Source organism: Zonotrichia albicollis, chromosome 1 (genome assembly GCF_047830755.1).
Source record: "Zonotrichia albicollis isolate bZonAlb1 chromosome 1, bZonAlb1.hap1, whole genome shotgun sequence".
In the NCBI taxonomy this organism is placed as follows: Eukaryota; Metazoa; Chordata; class Aves; order Passeriformes; family Passerellidae; genus Zonotrichia; species Zonotrichia albicollis.
Window position 1 is genome coordinate 93,677,322 of NC_133819.1, and position 12,930 is coordinate 93,690,251.

A 12,930-nucleotide genomic window follows, 5' to 3' on the forward strand; every position below is an offset into this window, starting at 1 on the left:
TTGCAGATTGGTTCAGCTTCTTAAAGGTTAAAATGAACTATGTGTGTCATTTACTAGAGGGTAAGAAGATTGAGATCTTTTGTTCAAGTTAGTAGGACTTAAATATGATAGACTGAAAATTTTAGAGTGAGAATCATGGAATCATTTGGGTTGAAAAATACCTCTAAGGTCTGACTGGTAACCCAGCACTGCCAAGTCCTCCACTAAACCACGTCCCCAGATGCCACATGTTTTTTGAACACTTCTGGGGATGGTAATACCATCACTTCCCTGGACAGCTTGATCCACTACCCTTTCAGTGAATAAGTTTTTTCTAATACCCAAGCCAAATGTCCCCTGGTACAACTTAAAGCAATTTCCTCTCATCCTATTACTTGTTACCTGGAAGAAGAGGGAGACTTACCCTCACCTGGCAGCAGGCAGCAACCTCTTTGAAGTGAATTGTAGAGAGCAAGATATTCTTCTCCAAGCCTATTTTCGAGGCTAGTATTGCCTTATGTTTTTCTCCATTTTTTCCCCCGGTTACAATGGTTCTATGGTTATAACACCCTCATGCCAGCGGGTAGCGGGGTGGTTGGTGGGTTGGTGGGCGCAGCCGGGGCTGACCGTGCGCTCTGTGCCGCAGATCCGCTGGAGGGCACGCTGGTGCTGCTGCCGGCCGAGGCGCAGCGGCGCCTGGTGCAGCTGGTGTACTTCCTGCCCTGCCTGCCCGCCAGCCTGCTTGCCTGCCTCAGTCGCTGCTGCATCATGGGCAGGATGTCCTCCGAGCTCGCCGCCACCCTCATCGGCATCCTGCACATGAGGTACCGAACAGCTCCGGGCGGGGAGAGTCACTCATGGGCCGTGAACTTGGGGATCAGCACACAGGAAATCAGTATCATGTGCAGGGACTGACAGTGTCCCTGGCCTGTTGCTCTGACTGTCTTTACACTGCCCGATTTTCTATGATACACGTTGAGAAAATCATTCTGCTGTTTAGGTTGGAAGAGACCTTTGAGACCAAGTCCAACCGTTAATCCAGCACTGCTAGTTCCACCACTAAGCCATGTTTTTAAGTGCTATATTCTTCTGTCCATATTATTTTAATGTCTCTGTATATATTCATGAAGTCTGTCAAGAATTTTCATCTTGAAATACAAACATGAATGCTTTTACTACCTAGGTCCTTTCAGTGAGGATGCAAAGCAGCTTTAGCCTCTCTCTTAAAAAATCTGTAAGGCTGCATGGTATTGAGCACCTTCTACCCAGAACGTCATCACCAGTGGTCTTTGTTCTGCCACTGATTGCAGCTTTTCCTTGTGAATGCTTCAGCCTGACACAGCTGATAGTGAAAAACAACCAATCAGTTTTTCTCATGTTCTGCTTTCTTTCAGCTCACTTTTTCTCCAGTTACCACACCTAAATGGCCAATTTATAGTTGCTAGGCAAGTGCCTTGTTTGAAATTATTAATGCTCTTGGTTTTTTTTTGTACTGGCTTGACAGAGGGTAGGTTTTCTTGTGAACTCAGGGAGCAAAGCTGCTGTTCCATTGAAGTGAGTGCAGGGCTTGCTGAGATTTCACAAGGGTGTTTTGCTTTGCTGCTTCTGGGAAAAATACATTTTTGATCAATATTGTGGAACCTTGGATAAGCAAGCCGGAATTAAGCTTATATGAATTATGCTTAAAGTGATTCTTGATGCTTTTTGGATCTGAAACATTTTTAATTAAAATACAACACAACACAATGTACTGTCAAATACAGACCCATTTGTATTAGCTGTGTAACATGTGGATAAGGTGACTAACATAAGAAGCAATAATGGTGAAATTTATATCCTATATTTGTAATGCATTACTGCTGTAAAAGTGAAATTCTGTCTAGTTTTGGGAAGCTGGGCATCAGATTTTATTTTTAAAAATGCAAAATTGTCTCCCATATACTGGAAGCTCAGTGGCAAAGTGTAACCAATTCAAAGACAGTCATTGTAAGAACTGAAGCCGGTAATAAGCACTCAGATGCTTAATTTGTTGTTAGATCCTAGTGAATTTTCATTGTGGGAGATTTTTGTAGTAATGGGTTGCCTGTTTTCTAAAAAATTGCCATAATGGTGCAGGTGGGTTGTGGGCATTTGATCCTTTCGGCAGAAAATGCAAGTGGCAGATGGAAGGCAGTGTTCTTACCAGAAGCAGGTTACATTCTGAGAGCAGAGGAGGAGTAAATTTTTTTGTTTTCAGAGGTGCAAAGGAACTATTTTGATTTAAATTTATGGCATTTGAAACACGTTTTAAACTTACTTTGGATTCAAAGACTGTAGATAATCAACCAGATCAAGAAGTCTATCTGAAAGCACTAATTGAAAGAAAATTGTACTGATGTACTTACAATGGTGTAGTTTTTTAATGTTGATAGTTCTGACAGTCCTCATTTCTGGGAGCTTGCAAGTTTTGATGAAACTTGAAAAAGAGAGATTGCTCTTGACTGAGCATTGGTTTTATTTGATAAGGCTCCTTTTACTCTTTTATTTTTAAAGTTTTTTTAAAAATTATTTTTCCAATTATGGCAGTCAGCATTTTATCCTAAAAGACTCATCTAGGGTGTCTTAAGGACTTAGGGAACCAAGATGATAGAAATGCTTTTGGCTGAGGGAGTTGTCCAAAAAAAGTTGCTTGGTCTACTTAAAAATGCAAAGATAGGGAGATAAGTAAATATTTCTGTTCTTTTCAAGAACAGAAGAGTCTGATACTTCTTTTTCATTGGAAAATAAGTTGTATAGTCTAGGAAACAATAGTAGATTTTCTAGGTGTGAACCTTAACTGGGCTTTATGAGCTTCTTAACCTGTTATTGCACACAGGATAAATGAACCAATTTTCTATGTTTCATCAGAAAGACCAAGCCCAACTGTTGTATCAGTTTTGTGGCTCATTTTTAGATAATGCCATGGACAGACTGGATTCTCAAGAAGAGCAAAGAATGATAGTCTGTCAGTTGTGGTAATGGGGAGTGACTGACAAATGGTCATTTTAGGTAGATAAGGCTGGGGAGAAGTCAGAGTCAGCTGTGTACGAGACAGTTGAAACGTAATGGGAGAGTGCAGTTTTAGCAGGATTAAACAAGAGAGTGCTTGGTATGAGTGCTAGCAAAATGTTATGGAAGCAGAGATACATACTGGAATGGGTTGTGTAGCAAGGGGATACAAATATACTTCAGTGGAAATACTTAATATCAGGCAGATGGGTTGGGCATGGATGGTGGAAGGTAAAGCCTTAAAGGAAGTAGAGAGACTGGGTAACTCCTGGTCATCATTTACAGCTCTTATGATACTAAGAGTTAAGCTTTCAGGTTTATCAAATGAATGCTACTATAAAAAAACTTTTGTAATTCCATATTTCTGTGCCACAGCCTGGTTCGTGGGACATTTTCTGTACTTTTAGATTGTGACTTGGACGGAGGAGCTGTCCCAGATCCTCAGGGAGCCGTCTTTTACGAGTACCCCGTTGCTGGCAGTAGATGGCGCTGTTTCTCTTCCGGTGCATTCCCGTTCCCTGGGCTGAGCGGGGACTCTCCCTGAATTTCTCTTCTCCTGTGGAATGTGCTTATCAGTCAGACTTTGAATAGAATGGATTCAGGAGCGTCAGAGGGTTTGGTACTTGTTCTTAATTTCCTCAGCAGCCTTTATTCCCATGCTATTTTGACTGGCAGAGGATGGCTGTTTTACATGCATCCGAGAGTGCTCGTATGGAGCTGTGTGTGTTTATTTGTCAGGGACCAGCTTATGTTAAGGTGGATTCACTGAGAGTACCTATGGATCATCATAAAACTTGCAGTTATTCCCTGGACAGTCATTAGAAACTGAAGGAACTTGTAGGTTTTTTTGTGTGCAAACTATAAAACTAACAGTAAGTGTATCCAGATGGTTCAAAGCCTGGATGATATCAGGTGGTAACATTAAGTAATAATTATTGTGTGTTACCTTTCAGACCTTTCTTTTTTTTTTTTGTTAGAAGTGAATTTTGAAAATATGTAATAGTTTCACTTTTTATTTTTTCAATGGTGAATACCCAAGTGGTGTGTAGGAGCCCATTAAGGGAGCTGTTGTGTGCTGAGAATCAAAATGATGTTGGCAGTATTTCCATATAGATTGGGAAGGTTTCTGAGCCCCTGGGAGGCTGGTTACCTATACTGTTAAATTATTAGAATGGTTTCTGTAGTGCTTTTGGTCTACATTCACTGAAGCTGGCACAGACCAAGTTGTTCTAAAAAGAGAGCTGAAATGCAGCCACCCCATTTTGGATGCTGCTGTGAGCATGGTCAGGTTTGCACTAATTGGTCATGATCTCTGTGCCAGTGAACAGACATTGCTGGTGTTGAGGTCACTGGGATGGCTACAGCTGGTGAGTTTCAGGCAAAACTGAGGATCAGAAGATCTGGTAGTGGCTGAATTTCCCTGCTGTTCTCCTCAAGTGCCTGCCTGTGCCTACTGTATGGGATCTGAGATGTAAGTAGCCTCAATAAATCCAGGCAGGTGGAGTTCTGAGAGATGGAAGCATGCCAGGGTTTTGGGTATAAGTTATACAGGTGAGGAAGGGTGTGGAGCGACGTGAGTGAATGGTCTGTCACTTCTGCCTGAGAAATGAGAGAGAGCAGCTTCTTGACAGGAGATGAGTTCTCTGATTTAAGCCTCTGATTAGCTTACATTTATGGAGAAAAATAGAAAGGTTGGGGTAGTATTTTAGAAAGTGTTTTGCATCAAATCTACTAGATGGATTTTTTTGTGATCTTTTAGGGGGTACTATTTTGATGTATTGAGATAAGCAATTCATCCTGATGCAGTGTGCCGCATTTCTAGAAGAGTTAATTCCAGTATTTATTTTTCATTTATAATTTATTGGAATAACTATTAAATAAGCAAATAATAGTTCATTGCTAGTTCAAGGTAAATGGTTTGAGTGTTGGTTTGGAATATACAGTATTTGGCATGAGTGGATCTTTGGCTTGACAGTGGAGTTCAGATAATTCCTTGAGGCCATGGATATGGACAGGTAGACAGTTCTCTCCAGGAAGTAAAGAAATATGTAAATCATTGATGGTCTGATATGGACTAAGATAATAAACTTTAGCAGTATCAGAGGTAGAACTGGAAACAAATTTGGTGTAATCTCCCTATGCCTGCTTTCTGCAATCAGGCAGAAAGGCTACTTCAAAATGGCTTTAAAGAGCCAGTAAAGCATGAGCTTATGCTTTGAGCACTTTCTGGAAGACTGACTTTGAGGCAAGTATTTTTGTCAAATGTGGAAATGTATTAAATATTGTAAACGTACCTTCTTGTATAAGGTAGATCACTTTGTTTGCCTGAAAAAGTGGCCTGCTGTACCAAACTCCGTACTGGTGCAGTTGCAGAGAAACCCATTTGTCAGGCTCAATGTTTTTTGTTGCCACTCAGTGATTTTGTGGTGATTGTTGGATACTCTTGCAAACAGAATTATCTTTTTTCCTTCCCTTTTGTGTATGGTGCTGTGTTTAAGATGATTAACATAATCTGCGTACTTACTGTTATGTGTTCTGTTCTGTGAATTGTGGATCAAAAAAATGCAGATTATGGTATTGTGACCAAATATATCTATATCAGGAAGTTAGATTGCTGACTTTATGGGAACATTTTGCTGCCTCCCCTCATTCCTTGAAGTACAAATAAGGAAACTGAAATGTGATTTATTTATGTGCCTTATTTATGCATAATAGTTATGGTTGTTTTACAACTTTTTTATCCATTGGAACAATGTGTCTGGAAATTATTTCACTGTAATAGAGAGTTGGACAGATAATATTTCACTGTCTAGATTAAAAACAATGGGAGTTAATTTATGGCATTTCTCTCTTGAAGTAGAGTGTCCATAAATGAGATCTCCAATGGCTTCAAACAGCCATTTCTTATTCTTTTGGGACTCTTTCCCTGCTGGGGTCTCGCCAAGTGTTGTTTCTGTTGCTGTAGCAAAGGAGCAGGGTGAGGGCCATATAAATGAAAGCTGAGTGCTCTCTGGTGTAAATTGTGTGGGAGTTCCAAGTTTTCATAGGTTTGAGATAACCCTGGGGTAACTTGCATTCTGCTTGATGTAACTGTAAATGAACTCTTAAGAGGTAGTGCCTTTAAAATATTCTGCTGCTTTCCAGACAATAATGAGGGAGCTCAGCTGGTGTCTCATCAAGCACCCAGGCACGCCTGTTGGTTCCTGCTATCCTCTGGAATCTGGTGCTTAGAAAGAACTGAGGTGGACATTTTAACATTTGTTTGCTGTGAGGTGTAAAATTCTGTGTCTTCAGATACATTACTCAAAAATGTTTTAGGGTTATAATAGAGTTCTTTGTGGGTATTTCCATTGTAATTGAATGCTAGTTTTTCTTTTATTTAGCCTCCCTAGTTATTTTATCTTCAGCCTTTGCCAGTACAGCATGAGGAGGCACAGTGAGAATGCAAAATGTAGATAATGAAGACCTTCTACACTACTTGATTAAAGAATTATTGAATGCATAATTGTAGTCAAGAAAAAGAAAAATAGCATGTTCCCCCGAAGTGTTTGCTACCAGGAGAGAACTTGGAGAGGATATTGTAACCCATTATTGTGATTAGCAGTACTGATAGAGCAACTGAATTCAGTAATTGTCATGTAAGTAATCTGTATAAAATATTCCAGAACGGTATATTTATTTCAAAAAGACATCAATAAAATAAAAGTTTTGTCAAAATAAGCTAACTTCATATTAAATAAATAACACAAAACAAAGAGAAAACTGTTTTTATATACAAATGGTATATAATGGAAAGTCAGCTCAGTACCTCTTGGGGAATAAGTCAAAAATCATACATTTATAGAAAGTATAGTAGTTGTGAATGAGTTGCTAGGAAAAATGCAACAATAGTAAGGTCTGTGTTCACTGAAGTGCCTTTTTCTGGCTGGATGTTTACACCCCTCCATTTAGAAACAAAAGTTAAGGAGAAAAGTATTAAAATAGTAACAAAAGTGCTTAAGGCAGTATTGAATAAACTAAACATTTATGCTTTCACAATGCTGGCTTTTTCCTGTTGGGGTGCTACTGAGGATGAAGGGTGAAAAAATGATCTGATTTCCTTGCTGAAAGATGAGAAAAGATCTGTACTTCTTGAGAATCAGACCCCGGGGTGGGTTACACTGCATTCCTTCATCCACATCTGGTCAGCAAATTTCCTTTTTCTTGCTCACTGTTTTGTAAATGTCTAGGACTAGAAAGAGGGAGAAGTCCAAGCTTGTATTTAAGGACATATCCCCTAAATTTTTCCCCAGGTTGGTTGTAGTGTGAGGTTCCTAATCAAAGGGAAAAGAATTATGTTGCTGCGCTACAATTGCCGCCGTCAGTAAATGCCGTTTGCTCATTAGTGAATGTTTCTTCTGATTTGTGTTCTCATTTATAATGTGAAAGCAGTGCTTTGCTTCAGACAACCTCTGCAGCTCCGGAGCAAATGAGCAGCTGACAGGCTTACTTTTAACAATGCATAGCTTAAATTGTTGTTTTCTTAAAACAGGCTTCATATTTTTCCTCAAATCCCTGGTAATTCCTTTCAGATGTTTGTTGTATTTTGCCGCATTTTCAAATGGAAAGACTTGATCCTTCAAAAGAGATAATGAAAGTTAAAACAAAAAACTCACACTAACAAACCATTGGCTATACATGGTAACCTGTTGGAGGAAAAGGAAGATAAAAACCCCTCACTTGTTCTTGGAGCTTACATTGAGGCCCTGTACTACCTGGAGCTAAGTTGGTGTGAATGATGAGATGGGTATATGGTTGGAGAATTATTCAAATATTCAATTTCTAATTTTTTTCTCCCTTTTCTTTTTAGCAATTTCAACATAATTTTTACAGGCATGGTTTCCTGTCTTTTTCAGAACTGAGATGAAAACTGAGAGTGTTCATCCTCATTAGCAGTAGAACTCGAAACTGATTTGATTAAGTTGATGCAGGGACATGAGTTTATACTTTATTGCAGTTGCATTTCAATCTGACAGAAATTATTTTTCATTAAAGCTGAACAGGAATAAACTGTGCCAAAGCTGAGATAAATATTGGCACAGGGCTTTTTAATGTTTTAAAAGAACACGTTTTACCGAAGTGCAAGTACATGCCTACACTGGGAGAAAATGTTGTATAATTTTCTTCCATAAAGGTGCAGTAGTCGTGATGTGGTACTTGCATGTAATTTTGCTCTTTTCAGTGTGTTTTGTTGTTTATACACACAGTTCCTGACAATGATAACATGTAAATGTTTGGGATGTATTGTAACATTTCCATACTCATAGGTAATTCCATAAGTGATCCATTACCTCATATTTGACAGGTGTTTTAACATGAAGCACTATGTTAAATGGCAGTCAGACAATGCAGCTGTCATTACACAGCTGGCTGGCTGTAAGGCATGCAGAGTTCATAAGAGTCCTGTGAGAAGGCTGGCTAGGAGACACACATGTACAGTGTTGTCCCAATGTGGTTTTATCAGCAGAGCAATGTTTCTGGGCTCAGACAGTGACCCCTGGGCATTGTGCTGAAGGATTTGAATGGGTCCTCTAGAGCTAAGGGAAGGATGCTGCAGTATCTGTGTGGAGGTCTCCCACTTCTGATGGGTACTGATCAGTAGCTGAACAGTTCTGTGTTGATAGATAAACTCTGGGCTGATGTTGAGAGGTCATAGGTAGCACAGGTCATAAAAATTGGAAGCCAAAAGAAACAAGGAAGCCTTTTCTCTACACTTCTCTGTGTATCAGCAAAGACTTTTTTTCTCAGTGCAATTTCTGGTTGATGACAATGGAAGATTTACGAGTGGTAAAGGAGTGCTGTTCTACGTATCTGTGGCCCTGGGTTGTGAAGGAAAACTCAGGCCTGTTTCATGCAGTGGAAACAATTCTTTATGATCCTTGGTTGCAGTGTGATGATTTTGGCTACTGGGGAAGAAGCTTCTCATATTTCCAAGGCTTTAACTGAACTCCTGGATATGCCAAAAGAGCTGCTGTGCTGTATCCTGATGAGTTGCAGAACAACAAAACATGGGAGGTGCTGCTGTGTCATTTCCACTGTTGGGTAGATAAAGTGACCAAATTGCTTTGTCAAGAGACAAAAAAGGCAGGGTAGCCTTGATTAACTTAGACTTCTAAGTACTTTTATATACAAATAATGTGAAGGCTTGTGGGCTTTTGTCATTTCTCTTTCTGGGCTGTACCTTGGTAGTCACCAGTGGTGTCCAGTGATGTCTTCTGCTGTATGAGCTGATCACTCCTACCTACCATCTCCTGCCTTTAAACCAATTGTCTCTTGGTACCTTTGTTCCTACCCTGAGGCTGTGTAAATTTCTGTATTTTTTTTCTCCTAAGTGTTACAGGGTCTTTCATATTCATGTGCAGCTACCATTAACAAGATTTCTAGGAGATGCACATGGAAAAATGTTTTTCAGAAACCATTTGGTCTGTTCCCAAGCATGACACAGGTGTTAACCAAAATTCCCCTCCCAAAAAAAAAACAACTAAAAAAACCTCAAAAACAGCCTGGCATTTGTCACTCCATACTCTTGCAGGTGTCAGGGAAGTTCTCAGCTATCAGATTGCTCACGGCTGCTAGTTCAGTTCATTCTTGCCTTCCCCTGGAATTCTTTTCCATGGTGAATGCCCTCTCATCCTGGTAATTCCTTTCTGGTTCTTGGGATTCCATAATATTTTGTGCAGCTGCTTGAAGTTACAACAGGTTATCTTGAGGAGTTGTTCTGGGATGGGAACCAGAACAGTTTGTTCTCTGGGGATCAGAGATGGGCAGAGTTCCTGTAGCCACTGTCCTGGAGCCTTTCCATGCTCAATTGCCATCCTCATGCAGTGCTTGTCTGCTGGGTGTGCAGAATCTCAGGAAGTTTTTGCTCCTCATGTGTTCGAAGGACAATTTAATAATAAATTAATAATAGTATCTTGGTGGTTAAAGCAGCTGCTGAGATTGCAGAAATTCTGTGTTCACTGACTTCATCTGAAGGGGAGATTGATTTCCTATTTCCTTACACAGTGACTTAGTCATTGAACTATTTGGAGGATTTGTACTTAATAATTTTATTAAATTTTATTGAATTTTCAAAAAGTTGGGGCCTAGAATGGAGTTAGGTTTTTTCAGGAAATGAGTGAATCAGCTACTGATTGTGCCTGTGACTGTTTAAATTTTCTGTGTGGAACAGAAGTATCAGTGAAATAAGTAGAGGGGAAACTCCTTTTACAATGATTTTATAACCTAGAATTAAAAAAACAGTTGTGGGAGGGCTTGGTTTAAATCTTTGATCAATGGTTGATAGAATCAATTTAAAATAGGGTCACTTAGTACGCTACAAGTTGTGTATCTCAGTCTGTTGTCTTGCCAATGTTCAAATAATTCTGTAAAGCTTTGGGAATGCTCTGCACTAGGTATTCCCAATGATGGTGCTGGGAGCATTTTCCTGGAAGGTGAAGGAATTGAATTTTATTTTCCTTGAACAGAAATCACAAACCCTTGACCTTGCACTTCTCGAGTGTTACCACCCTCAGATTTATGAACAAAAGGGTGATAGTATTAATGCCTCAGAAGAACTGTGAATCTTGCATTTGCTTTTTTATATTTTACTTTAAAAATACTTGGAGACTGAACTTGGGATTGAAATTAGTCACACTTTTTTTTGAATTTTATTGCTAAAAAACATAAAATCAAAACCCAACCCCGATCCAAATTCTAAGGAAAACTTAGCAAGAGCTAGACAAGTGAATTGCTGTCTGTGCTGGAGTTTGTGCAGTGTGTTTTATAAGCGGACAAGTGGAAGGATAATTTCTAAAATGAGTGCAGCAAGGTTCATCAGAGTTCTACTAGAGATCTCTAAATTACCTTAGAACCCAAGTGCCTATAATGTAGACACCTGTTAAAGCTGCTCAATTTTGAAGTTCACATAAAAGGAAATAAAAAATAAGGTAAGAACACAGATTCTAGAACAGATGTGGATGACTACAAGCACATACATTAAAATTATTTTTTAAATCTCAGTTTAATATAGACTCCTTGTGCCTGTATAAGCCACAATCAACATCTTAAACCTGAATCCTAAATCAATTAGCTAGTTCAGGTCAGGAGGCACTGAGAGATAGTAGTCTGCTGCTGAGGAATAACCACTTGTGTGCAAAACTGCAGTTGTTATTTTGCAGCTGTGTGATACAGCCAACCCAAGAATAACAGCAGCATAAACTAAAGTAGTGAAGTCCATCTGGAGTTAAAAGTTTGCAGCAAGTGATAAAAGAAATGCACTGCACACTTGCTTTGACTGAGAAATATTTGCTCTGCTAATGACAGGAGAAGCAGTAATTTTTAAGTTAATTAGATTCAGCTTTTCTTTTAATACCATTTGGTGTACAGAGGAGGTTACCTAAAGGTGCAATTCTAAACCTCAAAAGAGAAGTTCCCACTGAGAGCAGGTGACCTTATGGAAATTACAAGATGTAATTCATCATAGTTAATGTGGGTTTGGACTACATGACTGGAGAGGTCTCACTCATATGTAGTTTGATAACAGGTTCCCATTGTCAGTAATAATTTATACAAAAAAGAGAAGTTATAATATGCTTATTACATCTCTTCCACATATAAAGCAGATAATTTTTTTAGTCAGATGTCTGACATGTAATTTACAAGCATCTTAAAAACACATTTTAAAATTGCATACAGTCCGCAGTTATTCATGGTAGTTTTAATATATTAAACTGAGATTTAAAAAATATTTTAATGTACTTGTAGTACATCAGCATCTGTTCTAGAATGGTCTCTCTGGTTTTGTGTTCTTTACCTTATTTTTTATTTCCTTTAATGTGAACTTCAAAACTGAGCAGCTTTAACAAGTGCCTACATTATCGGCACTTGGGTTCTAAGGTAATTGAGGTGCTGACAGCTGGTTAGACTTGCATTTAGACAAACTTCTAGGCTGTAATGCTGCTCTGTTTGTGTTTGTATTATTAGAAAGACATTGGTTTTGGCCTTAATTTATTGTGAGATTCTCATGTGATGTTTCAATTACATGATTTCCTATTTGTTTTTTCATCCTGCTTTCTGTATGGAGTACATGAGCACTGAAGGAGCATTTACTTCATGTTACAGTTTGGCCCTGTTTCAATAGAAGGCTCTATGTTTTCTCTATTGTATTAAGTCCCACTTGGAAAACAAAGGGATTCCCTCCCCTGTCCCCACCCAGGGAAGTTTTTTGTTGTGTTTAAGTAATTTTCACAGCTGCAGGAGATGGGAAGGTGATGTTTTTCCCAGTTTAAAGATGAGGAACTGAGGGAAGGAAAAGGTGTAGGCAAAAGTACATAGAAGTACCTGATAACTTTAGGAATTCAGTATGAAGCATTTGGGCTCTGATTTTTCAGAGCATCTTCTGTCTTGAAAACAAAAAATTGACTTCAAATTCACTGTAAATTCAAGTAGAGAAGTAGAGATCATATGGGTGCTACTCGTAGAAATGCTTGAAACTGTATATCTCCACAGCTGTTAGTGACATTTTAATCTTTTAATCACTGTTGAGCTGTTGCAGGACTATGGTTAACTAGCTGAAAAAAGGGGAGAGAAGCTTCCAGTATGAATTATGTGAGCTTGTTCTGTCCTGAAAGTTAAAAAAAATTAATCTGATGATGCTTGAAGAAATGTGTTACCACTGACTTTTGTTCTACAATTTCAAGAAGTAATCTCACATCTTGTATAACCTACCTGAATTTGTGAGCTAATACTTTCTTCTACCTTTTTAATTATGCCTCATATGCTGTGCTTATTATAGATGATGCAATAAATAGGGCAGGGACAGGTCAGACTGTTATCCTTCATGGTGTAATCCTGATTGATCCATTCATCCATGACTTGAATGAGACATAGATCTTCAATTTTTTT

General features: G+C 38.9%; 1 protein-coding gene across 2 annotated transcripts in view; it reads left to right on the forward strand.

Moving 5' to 3' along the window:
• The window catches only part of TEX10 (testis expressed 10), a 55,291-nt gene that overhangs the window by 21,202 nt on the left and 21,159 nt on the right, over window positions 1–12,930 (forward strand). For both annotated transcript variants that reach the window (XM_074547163.1, XM_074547174.1), the window contains exon 9: window positions 626–803. In XM_074547163.1, the coding sequence (XP_074403264.1) occupies window positions 626–803 (178 nt within the window). The remainder of the gene's footprint in view (window positions 1–625; window positions 804–12,930) is intronic.